At 37.4% G+C, this 15,607-nt stretch overlaps 1 protein-coding gene across 1 annotated transcript in view; it reads left to right on the top strand.

Moving 5' to 3' along the window:
- Positions 1-8,108, top strand: part of EMB (embigin) — a 52,800-nt gene extending 44,692 nt beyond the window's left edge. The window contains exons 8-9 of the mRNA XM_012812664.2: positions 1,710-1,764; positions 2,293-8,108. Of these exons, the coding sequence (XP_012668118.1) occupies positions 1,710-1,764; positions 2,293-2,310 (73 nt within the window). The 3' untranslated portion in view covers positions 2,311-8,108. The remainder of the gene's footprint in view (positions 1-1,709; positions 1,765-2,292) is intronic.
- Positions 8,109-15,607: the final 7,499 nt, after the last annotated feature.

Genomic DNA, 15,607 nt, shown 5'->3' on the forward strand with positions numbered 1-15,607 from the left:
ATGTACATCATTTTCCCCATCCTTTATTAAGCCACAGAGATCACTGAAAGTGTTTAATTTTTTTCATTGGTAGGTTGTTTCAATATTTTTAGATTTATTAAAAATACCAAGGGAAGGCTGGGCAGAGTGGCTCACACCTGTAATCCTAGCACTCTGGGAGGCCAAGGCAAGTGGATTGCCTGAGCTCAGGAGTTCAAGACCGGCCTGAGCAGGAGCAAGACCCCATCTCTAAACATAGACAGATGTAGCAAGTACCTGTAGTCCCAGCTACTCAGGGTACAGAAGCAAGAGAATCACTTGAGCCCAAGAGTTTGAGACTGCTGTGAGCTGTGACAACACAGCACTCTACCTATGGCAACAAAATGAAACTCTGTCTCAAATAAATAAATAAATAAATAAACCAAGGGTACTTGAACCCAATCAAGGCAACCCTGTATGAATGCCCCTTTTAGAATTTTTAGTTAGGGCTTGGCATCCATAGCTCAGTGGTTAGGGCACCAGCTACATGCACTGGGGCTGGTGGGTTCCTATAGTCCTAGCTACTTGGGAGGCTGAGGCAAGAGAATCCCTTAAGCCTAAGAGTTGAAGGTTTCACAGCGATTTCACAGCACTCTACTGAGCACAACATAATAAGATTGCGTCTTAAAAAAAAAAGTTTTAGTTAGGAGATCAATTGTTTTTGGTAAAAAATATTTTGTATATTAAACTATAAGGAATATTTATATATAAGTTTATATATGAATATATATGATTCATGTGAGTTTCTTGTTGAAATTGAATTAAAAAATAGCAGTAAACATATAACATCAAAACAAGTTGGTCACTTCAAGGGAGTTCAGTGAGGATCTATTCAATTATTTGATCTACATAATCCTACCTATAAGGATCCACACCCTCCCAACCCAATTTTGACATAATTGATGGGGTGGTTCAATTTATTATCTAGTGGTAATGGCTTAAAGAGCCTGAATGTGCCCCTAAGACACTGGCAGGACATTCATTATGTATAGTCGTTGCTAGTTTTAGTCATTTCCAAGAATCTGAGGTCTATATAGATAATCTTGCTCTAATGAACATTGATTGGGTGGATAAAGAACCATGGTTAACCTCTAATTCAATGTAATAAACTTATCAATTTACAGAACCAAAATCACACGTGTTGGCTGAGCTCCTATTTGACTATCCCCTTGCATGTTTCAAAGCAACATATAGTTGTGGTAATAGGCACAGTCTACCACTCATCCAATTTTCCCTGTGTATAAAATAAATAAGCCTTTGTCACCTTAATATCTGTGGCAACGGCTCCTTTTCAAGGAATGGAATAAAAATAAAATCAATATGTAGGCCACTATGAAAGTTTTGAGACAAGACTGTATGTGTGCCGGTCCATTATTTTATTTCCAAGAAACACAGTTCACAGGGTCCTTTCTGATTCATTGATGCCAATTTCAACTTGCTGGGCTTATCTGTGTTGCTAGGGGGGCTTCATCTGTTTCCGTCCACACAGATTTTACATTTCTGGATTTTTGGGTATCTCAAAACTTTCATAATGGCCCAGGTACTTAGAGTAAAACACTTTTAGGAAGACTGAATTCAGTCCTTATTGACATCTGATATTTTAACCTACTGGCCATGATAGAAATAGTATACTGGCTTTATGTGATGCAATGTAAACTCTAGTGGTTTTTCCCTTTTTGTTTTCAATCCAGGAAATCAGATGATACTAATGGTGTAGAAAATAATGCTCCAAGGCTCAGAAAAACTGTAAGTTCTGAATGATGTTCTAAAGAAAACGGTCAACTTCAATATGCACAGTTTGTTAATCCAGCTACTTTTTTTCTTGTAGTGTCATAAACGACCTAATCACTTACTATGTGCTTGTGTAGTTATGTAAAGATAAGTGTTATCCTTTCTACCAGAGAACACGGAGCTGGCAATCGAAAATAAGTCTATTGCACTGTCTCTCTACACGTATTTTTTCTTTTATCACCACGGACCAGCTCTTTTTGTAATTTTTCATGTAGCTTTATTTTCCTCTAAAGGTTTCTTGATCCTCCTGTCATTTCATTCCCATATCTTCCTGTATAGTTGGTATTATGAACTAATCCACATCAGCTAATTTCCTGTACTGACTAAATTAAGTTTCCTAGTTTATCGGTATTACAGTAGGAGCTCTTTGTTTTGGCCAGTAGGTTAGCTCCCTTACTTCCCAGCCATTTTGCTTTGCTTGAGTAGTAATTATAGAATATCCAGGAATACTAATGATATTTCATTATGCTTTAATTAACTCAGGAACCTGCGGGCCAGTGAATGCAAAGCCACAAGTCAAGGACCACGGGAAGAAGTCCAAAGAATTTGTATTTCAGCTTTGTTTATCTTTCTTATTAAGGGCATCTGAGTTTTTATTTTTAAAAGGATGAAAACTTTGCATCATGCTCAGCAGTAGTTTCGTAAATAATATATGCTATCTCAGATCTAAAGATATATTTTTATTCTCTCATTGTTTGATATTAATGCAGGGTAAATTGTAGTAAATATGCTCTATAAACTATAACCCAGGGTAATTACTTTTATTATGGTCTTCAAGGAACACAGAAAATATATACCAGCAAAATCACTTAATAGTTCAGAGGACCAACGTCACTCAAGACCTGTTTATAACCAAAGAATTCATCACAGAGAATGCTCTTTCCATTTGTCTTAAAAAGTTTTTCTCCAATCATGCTTTCTGTGTACAGAAGTATTTGTAACAATTTTCACGTAAGGTGAATTCTTCTGTGATATTGAAAAAAGTATATCTTCAGTAGGGAATAAATGCTTTCTGCCTCTGCTTGTGATGGTTTCTCTACAGTCTCCACAGCAAAACAAACTTCTTATTCAGAATTGTTTGCATAAGGCAAGAAAATAAAACCATATGCTTGCCCCAAAGCTCTGTCACTAGATAAGCAAAATGTCCAGTGTTTAATCCACTTATAACCACTGCTTTCCCACACCAGACTAAAGTGCTTCTGAAAGCATAGCGTTGTTTTTTATCTGTGGGTTTTGGACTTCTTAAGGTACTTGGTATTGATGTTTGAGAGTCCAGGCCCACATCGTCCTGATGCAACCATACTGCAGTGAGGCTTCTGTGGTTCACGGTTTTCTGGTATCTTTTTATTTGATACCTGTTTTCCTGATAGTCATGGCTATTTGGAAAAACGTATTAGTAGTGATTTACAATAATGATTGCTTTGACTAAAATCTAGAAGTGCTAAAGAAATTTCTGTTTGTTTTGACTGCCTCACACTTACCTTCAAAAATGAGATACTTAGTTTGCATTGCACATATAACTGAAATATCTTATAAACTCACTAAAATAAAATGAAATAATATCTGAATAGATGCAAAAAATTACTGGTGGCTTTGAATGTAATGAAATTGATGCTACAGGATCTTAGATGAGATCAAAGGCCACGATATGAAACTGATAGGTGTCCTTGGTGCTGGTGGGTCCAGTGTTGCTTGTGGGGCAACAGTTAAAACAATCAGAAGCAAAGAGGGAAGAGCTCGAGATGGTGGCGAGGAACCCCCGATTCTTGGTGGCTAGGCATGAAAACATGAAGAAGAGGAATTCAGTGATTTCAAAAGAAACATTTTATGGAAATTTATACCATGTATGGGCTAATTCAGGTAACATTACGGTAGTGAAAATCATATTACATTTTAGTGTTTATCAATATCACTAGTACAAATAATGTAAGGTAGTGACTTGGAAACTGCTCACTATTTTATTGCTGTCACAAAATGCAGCATTTTGTTGTAAAGCATATTAACTGCACACTCAACTTTATTGAACTAGAATATACCCTTAAGAAACACCTGACTTCATTTTATTGTCTCTCAGAGCTATACGTTTATTTCAGTTTAATTCATTATTATTTTGACAACATTATCTTGGGTGATAGCTATATGATAGCAGGTGACCAGTCAGTTAGCTTAATTAATCTAAATAATTTGAATTCAGTGAAACATTAGCCAACCTGCTATTTGACTAAGTCAATACAGCAAAGCAGTATGTTTGTAATGGAGTATGTGGAAAATACTCCCTAAAAAAGCAGCTCGTTTGCGGTATGCATCCTTCCATCTTGCCACCACTGACTATTTAGGCTAAAATAGTTTTCACGTAAGAAAAATTACTGCCCAAAGGTAAAATAGCCTGAAATACTTATGCAGCAAATTGAATTTTTAAGTGGCAATTGTTGCTATTTACTTTTTCTAGCAAAGACAATTTATTTCAGTAACTTTAAACAGGAAAAAGTCCTCCAAAATTAAAGTTGGTTTTGGCTTTTCAGAGTCTCTCTGGAGGATTTCTGGAAAATTACCACTGTTAAATTAAAAATGGACTGCTTCCATTAACTAACCTCACGAAGATGATAAGTGGATTAACTAATAATGACCAATTATAAATTGACGACAAATTCTGAGGAACAGAAAAGCTGAAGCAGGAAAATTACTCCAAGTTTATATATTAGGCACCTTGGGAAATTCTCTTAATCTTTCCAGCTAACAGGGTTTTTCAGCATAATGAGCAGACTTAATGATGTCATAAAATTCCCAGATACTTTCACATTCAGTTTATGCTAAAGTATAAATCTTCTTTTGCCGTCTTTTTCTTTTTCCCCAGCATCTAGTTATTTGGCCCAAATCTAGAACTCATTGTGATCCTTTCTTCTCTTGTATTAACTAATACTTACTGGTTAGGGATCTTGTTCCTATGACCTTCTGAAGAGTTCATGAATCACTTCACTGCCTCTGCCGCCCTGCCCTCGCAGCTCTGCCCTCGGCAGCTGTAACAGTTAATCCCTTGATTGTCCTACTTCAGTCTCTTCTATCAGTCCATCTTTTGCATGGCTTTCGAAGTCCTCTTTCTAAAACACAGATCTCACTGTGCAGCTTAACGTGACAAGTTAGATTTCTGCAGGGTCACCTTTGCCATTTCCAGAAGGATGCGTACTGGAATTCTCCAAATCACTAATCTCACTTTAGGATCTTAAACCAGCCATGGCACATAGAGATTTGGCCCAGAATTTTCTTCCCACACTTCTTCCTGCTGGACTAACTGGAGGTCAGCTTTTAAGGCTTTCATCTGATGTTTCCTGAAGAGCCCTCATACTCAGTGGATCACATACCATTTTTTGTGCTCAAATAACTCCATATTTCTCTGTGTTTATTACTGTGTATTATACATTTGTTGGGCTCTCCCGTATCCTGCCTTCTATATCTGTGCCCTGTACCTACCACAGAGAGGGTGTAGTAGAGATGTCTTGAGATGTGTGTTGAATGGATGAAAGTAAAAATACAAATTCAATTTCATAAATTTGAACTTAATTTGAGAAAAGCAATGTAAAATGTGAAAATCAGAATTGAAAAGAATATTTCAACAGAAGAAAACAGTTTGTATAACTTCAATGTTTGCTGATATTACTTTGAAAAACACAGAACAAAGTTCCCATCAGATTTTTCTTAAATAATGTATTAATGTCTTGTGAGCAAAGGGAGTTCTAATTTCTAAACTATTATATAGAGGCTGTTGCTTTCAACTGTTTGTTCTTCATGTTTCATGGACAAAGTACAAATGTAAACCCTATTTTTATCCTGTATCTCAAAAAGATAGCACATTAATTTAGACATAAGGAATTTTAAAAATTGTACTCCTTTGAATGGTACAGTAGAGAGCTGGTACGTGTGCCCCTTCCGTTAACCTCCTTATTCTACTTCATCCTGGCAGCACCTCATTAGACTTTAGAATATCGCAGAACCTAATTCAAAATTGAAAGAAACAATTTTTTAAAAAGTTTTATTGATTTGTTTTGATCACTGGAAGCATTATCTTTTGCTAAATTCATTTTTTTTAAAATGTCATTTCTGCTTACTTATTCCCCAGGTCTTCATCTTTGAGGCATTTAAGTAGGTCTATGCAAAATGATTTACTGAATATCCACTGTACTTCTCAATAGAAAAATAAATCTACTCTAAATAAATAAGTCCATGCAAAGAATCAGAATTGCCATCGTTCATCTTTAGATGGGAATAAGTTCAAGTATGTAGTCCCATACTAATTAAAAGTCACAATGACCTACTTGTTCCATGCTCTGAATAAATACTTATTGAATGAATAGAAAATAGAGGACTTACTTATTCAGAATCTTAAGATATATGTATCTGCTTTGATTTTGATTAATTAACCATAAACTGATCCTAGAGTTGAGGGAAGAAACGGGAATTATGTGCACTTGTTTTGTATGATATTAGGAATATATCTGTACTGTATCTAGAAGGGCACTGTTGTACTGTTTACCAATGGAGCTTTTCATTAAGGATATGTCATATTATTAAATAACAATGACAGGTATTTCTTGAGTGCATAACATGTGATGGGCACTGTGCAAATGCTTTGAAATGTTTTATCTCATTCAAACCCCACATCCTCCCATACTAAAAGAGGTATCATCTACTGTTTTATAGATGAGGAAACTCAAGCTTAGAGAGATGAAGTAAACTGCCCAGAGTCACCTTGCCTGTAAGTGTTCAGAGCTGGGATTGCAATGCAAGGAGTCTGGCTCCAGAGCAGAGGCTTAATCACCATGTTGAACAGCTTTGGCCTGTTAATTACATGCTGCTTAAAAAGTGAGGCTATTATCTATGAAATATACTTTTTATGTAAATTAATTCCTTTAGCAGGTCAGTTGTATCATGAGTTCTATTATCCTATTCTCAAGCTTTATGGGACGTATGTGTTGGCACTTCTGCAGTGGTCCTGGGGAGTCAATACACATTTGTTCTAGGGCTCTTTTTTTTCTTATGTTTTTAATTTTTTCTAATTTAGAGTGATGATAAAATTCACCATCTAAACACTGAAAACAAAAGATGGTGCTATTTATGATTTCATCAGGACGCCAGGCAGATATCACACTTAGGCTGTGGGAAGAACTAAGTGATTTATGGATGGTCCACCCTAGACACAGCAGTGACATCTGCAGCAAGCTGGAATAATAAACAGATAAACCAAGAAATAAACAAGAATCAGCCATTTTTAATACATGTAAGAAATAGCTGTTTATGACTTTCACTATAGACAAGTGCCTATAATGAGATAATTTAGGAAGAGTCAAGTTTTATCACTTTAATACCCAGAGTATCTAATATGATCTACTAGGATTAAGATTTACTGGCATTCAAAAGTATGATTCATAAATTGTAAAAGAAGCTGGTGAAGAAGGTCATGTTTTGGCTGGCCTGTAGAATACTAAAGAATTCTGTGGGCTTGTGTATCTTCTGATTGGTATGTCATAATAATAATGTCTGTGATTCTTAATGAATCAGGAATGCTTGATTGTGCTTGATTTATACAATGAAATTTGCTTATGAAATCAGTGAATATCATTCATGAATAACATTGTCAAAATTACTTTCAAGCTATATTTAAACTATAACATTGATTACCCCTTCATTACCCCAATCAGAAAATGCTAAGGAATCCCACTTAGGGTATTGGTTAAAATCTGTATATTGTTTTGATATTATTATGTTTAAAAAACCTTATTCCTAACAACTTATTTTGCTATTTAATTTTCAATTGACTTCAGCAAATAACTTAGCACAAATTCTTATTTTTCTGAAGTCTATTTGATAAGCAAATGAAAATATGAGAGTAATTACATCTACAATTAACTACAATGCTATTTAATACTATAAAAAGAATAAGAAAACATGACACTAACTGCTTCTGTAATTTTTAAGATAGAATTGTGACCATAGTCTGTTTTTCTTTAAATCAAAGACCAAGGATTTATTGTCACATTATTTCCCGGTGACTGTAATATTTTCCTTCTTTGGCATTCATGCCTACGTCTCGTCCATCCCTTTCTGTAATGTGGAAGCAACATAGAAAATGTATGTACAGAAAATGTTTTTAAAAAAACTTTTCTGTTGGGTGTATCTCAAAAGTTGTATCTAATATGCAACTTAATTCAATAACATTTACATTTTGAATTATAAGTAAAGAATTGGAAAATAGATTCTCAAGTTTTTAACTTTTGATACTGTTTTAAAAGTGACTATAAAGACAGTGATAGAAAAAGTTCATTATTTTATCTGCATTTGCTCATAAAACATTTATCCTTCTCATGCTCCACAAAAAAGCATGTCTAGACCTGGGACTTATTTTGACACACCAAATCAGAAATCATTCGGAAAGGAATTTTTAAAATGTCCCCAAATTTATCTGATATTTTAAAAAGCCATTATGGCCTTGATAAAAGTGGATATTTATAATGAAATTGATGCACAGGACATATTTGCTTCTTGTTCTGGGTAAATCTTGTAAAGTTTGTAGTGTCATTTTAGATTGCATCAATAAAAATGGTTACAGAAGATTCCAAAGTTTCCATTCCATGTAAATATCTACTGATACAAAAGACAATCAATATTCCCAATAGTCCAGTTTAACAATTCTAAGAGTCAAGGGAAAAATTAAAAAAAAAAAACTAGAGAAGATTCTAGAATATTTCACAATGTATTATATTTGACTCTTACTTAACCAGGACAATTAAATATGTGTTAAAATTATTAATGGCTAACAAAGAACTATTTGTATTCTAAGCCATGTGAGGCAAATTTAAAAAACAATTTTAAATTACAATTTATAGTAATTGTATTTTACTATAATTGGATTAAAAGTCAATGATTGGAAGGTCAAAAATCTAGATAAATGCCCACGCGTGAGATTGCTTGTCATATGGTAAATATATGTTTATTATTTTAAGAAACGGCTAAACTTGTGTCAGTCTATAGACTTCGAAAAAAACAAAAACAAAACCAAAAAACGAAACTGCTACCTTTCAGGGGGTCTGTACATTTCCACAAGCAATGTGTGAAACTTGAGTTCTGGGCATCCTTATCAGTGTTTAGTATTGTATTTTTCATTTAAGCGATTCTCATATGTGGTGATATCTCATTGCGATCTTAATTTCCATTTTTTTAATGGCCGGTGATGTTGCTACCCATGCATCCTCTGAGGGAAATGTCTCTTCAGGGCTTTTGCTCGTTTTCTAGTTGGATTGCTTGCTTTGCTGTTACTGGTGAGTTTCAGAGTTCTTTATGTATTCTAAATGAGTGCTTTGTGAGATACTTGTAGTTTGCAAATATTTTCTCCCAGTGTGTGGTTTGTCTTTTCTTCCTCTCAGCAACAACAACAACAAAAAACAAAACTGTTTGTGATTGTTCATTGCAGCTTTGGATATACAAGTCAAAACCTGGAAGCAAACAAAGTATCTTAGAATATTTTAGCAAATTGTGCTTATCTCCATACCATGGAGTATTACTCAGCAATAAAAGAAGCAAACTATTGAAATATGCAACAATGGATTTCAAAGACCTTCTGCTAAGTGAAAAAAGCTCAAGAGATAGTATTCCATTTATATTGTTAGGTCTGTCTGGATGTTTCCAGTGTAAAGAATGAGTGCTGGTACAAAAATCAAGCCAATGATGGAGTGATCACAGATACTGAGAATCCAACACAAACAGATTATTACAGGAAAAGGAAAGATTATTATAGGAAAAGGAAGTGGAAGTAAAGAAGGAAGCTTCACAAAGTGACACGAAGTGAAAATATGTTCCAGAGAGTGGAGAAAGACCCTGAAGTCTGAGCACACACTGCCTTTTATGTGCTCATTAGTTGATTCTGCCTTTCTTCTGACAGGATTGGTTATCATTTCCTGCCTTTGGGGGTGATTGACAGGTTAGAGTTACAAAACAGGTTACATTAAAGGTTGGTTATATGCCAGTTTTCCTTTCTATGTGTGAGTTCTCTCCAGAATCCTTCGCTTTTGCTTCTCCAATGCTATGCTACATCAGTTAAAGGTCACTAAGAAATCTACTGTGCATGTTCCCATCAGGGAACAGTTCCTATCCACAGTTAGGTTCCTAGCTACAAATTGGTTCCTGCTTTCCACCCTTTACCCCTTCTTTGCCACCTCTTTACACTTGGCCAAACCAAACCAAATATTCCCCCAAGAGACATGGAGCCTGAAAGTTTGGGGAGATTAAGGGCAAACGTCCATCGTCTGTAGCTGCTTCAAGTGGAACAAGGGTGCAGGATTCCTCAAGCTCTATGGTCTCTATAGGAAGTTTGGTCAAAGATGAAAGGTTCATAAAGTGAGGTCCAGTGGCTCAAAGGGCATTGGAGGGACAAGTCCAATGGGTTCTTACCCAGGAATAGGATGGAATCCTCAGGCTAACATAAGCTCCGTATGGAACTGCTGGAGTCCAGAAGACACAAACTTAACCAGGTTACAAAGACGACATTAAGACAAGAATTATTAAAAGTAATGGTCCCACAAAAGGAAGTAACCATGACAGGGAAGAAAGGTAGTCCTTTATTTGGTCTCAAATTGTTACAGAGGTAGGGAATAAATTTTTACTTAGGTAGCTTTATCTAAGGTTATCTTAGTTCTCATCTCAATTTCTCCTGAAGAATTTATATACATGCAATAAGTGGCAACTTTAATTGCACAGACACCTCCCTTTCTATTAGAATGGAATCCAAAGCTAGGTGGTGACCAAGGACAACATTTGCTAGAGAATATAAGGACTACTGCCCGAATTTAATGGATTGACTAGTTTGTACAACTGAAAAAGACACTGTTGCTGGTGGAATCTGGATAATAATTGTATATGGATTTGGGACTACCCAATGGAAGGGAATTATTGTCTCATTAATGTTTCTTAAGTCTTGGACAACCCTACATTTCTAATTGGGTTTCTTCCAGGGTAAGAGTATTATAAGGAGATGAACATTCTACCAACATCCCAACCTCCAGCAATTGTATTATTGAGATAATTCCTTGTCATACTTTTAGGGACAAGGGATATTGTCTCTTATGGGGAAAGGAAATTTCTGGTTTGAAGGTCATCTTTATTAGAAGAACCCTCATAGCCTTCCCTTGTTTCTTGTCAGTCCAGCCCACAAGTCTATGTGTTCTAGGCCTGTAGGTAATTTTTTTTTCTGCAGGTAATTTTTGTTCCCTATTACAATTATCTCAAGGGTTATATAGCAACATAATGGTGTGAAGGTTGTAATTGGAGACCCAGTTTGACTAAAAAAGTCTCTTCCTAATAAATTAGAACTTTAGGGATAGGAAGAAAATGGTGAGTGACTAATATTCCTTCCAAGCTACATAATAAAGCAAGAGTATTATAGCTTTTGGTGGGGCATCCATCAATACCTACAACCACACCAGAGGATGACAGAGGCCCACCAAAGGTTTTTATGAATAGGTGGCTTCATGTCAATCAAAAAATGTATTTGCTTACTGACCGCATCCAAGGTTTTTCATGTGTAATCTGGATGGTATAAGCAGGAGCCTATGTTGAATCTGGGCACCTTTAGGCTTGATCATCTATGACCATGGCCATCAGGGTTTGGTCTTCTCAGCAACTCCCTATGGTTTCTATAGTTGGGACAGGGATTCCTGGGCTTCATGACTGTCCCTGCCCCCCTCTTAGCTCTCTGAGGATAGCCTGACATTCCCTCTGACAGTGTCCAGGTTTTCCACACCAGCAGGAGGTTCTGGCACCATTCTCAGATCCCTTCGGAGTGGTCAGGGGAGCCACTGCGGCAACAGCTTCCCTTAATAATTTGGACTTTTGGCAGTCCCTTGGAGTTACTTCCAAATCTTGGTTATTGTAGACAGTGGAGGCTACCACCAGCAGCTGAGCTGTGTCTGCCTGGAGTCCCAGTGGCAACTTCTGGAGTTTTAGGAGTTTTGAGATCCCCCATTGAGAATAGAGCATGGACCCTCACTGACTGTCCTGTGGGTCCTGGTACTTCCTGCAGAGGACATATCGGAGGCAAGTTAGAGTTCAGAAGAGTTAAAGAGGAGAGACTGAACCATATATTTGAGGGTCCTTTGGGCTGAAGCAACAGCCACAGCCCTTGTCATCTTTAACTGATTTCTTTCCTAAAGCTAGAGGTTTTTCTGGAGTCAAAGACACATTCTGACCTTTTCCTGTCCCTTTGACTTGATGTTTTTCCATACAAAATTCACAGTATTGGGGTTGATCCTCAGATAAGTAAAAGCCTAAACTTTTATTTATCATAGGGAACATTTTACGTCTTCCACTTCTCTGTACAAAAGAGGTCTCTGTGTAGTTATGACTTCAATTCATGGGCCAGGTTTTTCCATCTAGCACTTGGTATTGGGGCCATGGTGTGTTGCAAAAGAATGTATGTTTCTGTTTTTGAAGCCTATTGAATCTAAGGGCTTTCAAATTTTTCAACAAGCATGCTAGGGTTGAATTCATAGGAATTAAAGCACTATCTTCTGTGGTTTTCTATAGAAAAAAAATAAAAGAGGGGTAGAGGGCCTGTTGAAGAAGGACGTCCCCCATTCCATCAGCTGAACCTCATCACGCTGGCCTGGTGTCCCTCCCACACACTGTGAAGGAATTCCCCATTGTGATTCCATATACCATATATCACGTGGCTGGAGCTTCCTGCCCCATATTTTCCTCTGAAACCACAAGGTAGATATCAGGAACCGGAGACAGCACAACTTGCCCTTACTAAACAAGCATGTGCCTGTCACCACCACCCACCTTTTCCATTCTGAGCCTGGTGCTCACTTGCCCCTGGATGCCACCCTTTAGCATTCACCTCCTCATAGGTCAAAGTTCACACAGCCTCCCACTGTATCCTGGACTTTCCTAGTAATCACAGGAAAAGGGATGCAGGAAAAGATGCTGAGAGCTCTTTTCCTTTTTTCTGAGACAGCAACTTAGTCATTGCAGCTTTGAAGCAGGCAGAAGAGAGATTGAGCATTTTTTCCATCAGGAATTGTCTTTTTATTTAAAGCCATTCTAACCACGTAACAATATTCTTTCTAAATCCCTTTTACAAACCTTCTCTTGACTTACACAGACCTTCGGTGACACACTTGGACTTTGTTTTTGCCTCACATTTTCCTTCCTTTAAACCACAGGTACAAAACCATTCCTCCCTGTTCAGTCTTTTTATCAACAATAAATTTCCATCCTCACTTCTCTTTCTACCTCATTAGTTGTCTTTTTATCTCGACTTTTACCTCCAAATCCATACTTTGACTCAACTTTAAAACAACCTCTGATTTAAATAAAGTTATACATATATTTTCTCAATAAGAACACATTTTACATGTCTTTCACGACACATCCTACCCCTTGGTACACCCCATATACAGAACCACATGCCTTGATCAGATTTTCCATCCTTTGGAACTTTAAATTTCAGCAAAAACCCTAGAAAATAGGAAACTCAAACTGTCCATAACAAACATGTATTTATGTTTATCTAATTTATTCTTCTGTAGCCTGTGAAAACCAGAAGTTCTCCCTAATAAAACCCCCAATGTTAAACATGTCAGCATTTTCACCAATAACTCAGAAGATGTAGCAGTTCTCACCAAACCAACAATTAGTCCTACTTATCAAAAAAAATCACACAAACAGATTTAATTTTTCTCCAAATTCCAGTCATGAGACACAAAAGAAAATAAGCTCTTGTTTTAGACCCTTATTTATTCATTCCCGTTGCTGAGGAGGGACCCCAGTGAGGAGTCCTCCAGATGCCTGTTGCTCCCACAGGTCCCAGAACAGGCCTTAGACTCACAGGTTAGGGAAGCCACTAAGCCTGACAGAGAACTAACAAGTACGAGGTTTCCACCCTTCTTTTTCCTCTAAGAAAGTCACTAGTGACCACAACTTGCAAAGTTCAGGTTTGTGGAACTGAGAAAGCCACAAGCCAGCAAAGATAAAACAGAACACATGGAAACAGCGTTGCGACATCCAGAAAACAGCTTTCCCAGTAGGGCTAGAGTGTCTGTGAAACACTAGACAGGGAGTGAGCAAAAACTTTATTAGAGAAGTTGTGGCATACACAGGGGCTTACAATTTACTTTCCCCTCTGAGGGTGGAGATAGGGGGAGAAACAGAGGGAGAGGGAAGAAATTTACTAGGTGCTCAGGTTGAGAGGAGAAAGAATTCTCAAAGTTTATTTTCCCAAGGAAGAGAGAAAAGAGATCAAAAAAAGAGGGAGAAAGAGTGGCTAGGGCAAGAAGGAAGGAAGTGCCCGGAGGTTCAGAAAAAGTAGCCAGTGTTTTTAAAAGGCAACAACGCCCCCTTTTTGGTCTGATTAAACATCCTGATAACAAAAATGGCTGTGAAGCTGCTGTGTTGGCCTTTTGTTCCTCACATGGCAGATTGATAACAGAAGTTAGTTTCTTCTTCTTGATAGTAGGAGGTGTTTAGTATTTTCTCTTCTTAGCAAAGTAGGAAGTTCGTACTTACACTGTCTGCTCAGACACTTTTTAAAGGATGCTTAAATACTCAAAAAAATCTTTTTGTTAATTTTTGCTGACAGACCTTTACATGGTCTAGCCTTTTCCGACCCCCTTTCCAGAGACTTCTACCAGCTCTGGGGAATGTTAATGAAGATTCACACCTTGTATGCTCTGCTTCTTTTAATTGCTGGGCAAACATCTCTGCAGAATGGTATTCAGATTATATACCTCAGAGGCGGGGTAAATTTACTCCTTGGCTTCCAGTTAGAAATTTATCTTTCTTGTTAGCCTGTCAGCAAAACTGTTCTTTCACAGAGATTCTGAAAACTCAGGGGACCAATTGTGGGCAAGTAGGGCAACATAAACAAGCAGTCTCTAACACACACAAGTAACTCCATCATCTTACCTTACCGGACTTGGAAGGGTTCTGGAAGTGAGAGGAGGGCCTGGGTTTTGGCACCAAATTCAGACATTTGTCTGAATGTCCCCTGGTCCTCTGGTTCCTCGGCATCAAGAATGAGTGTTGAATAACCAAGCTGAGCTGATGACCAAGTGATCCCCAAATCATTTTTTCTTTATAGGAAAAAGAACAAAACTCTACAAAGCAAACAAAGCAGCTTCTCAAAGTGACACAAACTGGAAATACATTCCAGAGAGAGAGGAAGGGTCCGTCTCCACCAGCGAAGTCTGAGCATGCGCTGTCTGTCACATGCGCACCTTTTGTCCCGCCTTTCTCCAGGCAGGATTGGTTGCCACTTCCTGCCTTCAGGGGTGATTGACAGGTTGGGGTTATGTAATGGGTTATCTAAAAGGTTGGCCATATGGGCATAAGTTTCCTTTTTTATATGTGTCTTCCCCAGAATCCTTCACAAAAGCTCCATCCATGCTACGCTAATTAGATACTAATAAGTCCTGGGTCAGTAAATAGGCCCTAGGAACTCTTTACCGTGTATGTTTCCATAGGGAAACTATTCCTATCTGGAGTTTGGTTCCTAGCTACACTTTGATTCCTGCTCTCCACTCTTAGCCTCTTCCTTGCCACCTGTTTATCCTCCTCCAGACCTAACGATGTTACATTCTTGAAATGTTAAAATTATAGAAATGGAGAACAAATTTATGGTAGCCAGGGGTCAGGAATGCTGAGGGGAAACAGAAATGGATGTACTATAAAGGGGAGATCTTTGTGGTGATGATTTGGTTTCCTATCTTGGTGGGGTTATGTGTAGCTACCATGTAATAAGAAAGAAAAAAAA

This window comes from Otolemur garnettii, unplaced genomic scaffold, assembly GCF_000181295.1.
Source record: "Otolemur garnettii isolate 467f Iridium unplaced genomic scaffold, OtoGar3 scaffold00005, whole genome shotgun sequence".
NCBI classification, from domain to species: Eukaryota; Metazoa; Chordata; class Mammalia; order Primates; family Galagidae; genus Otolemur; species Otolemur garnettii.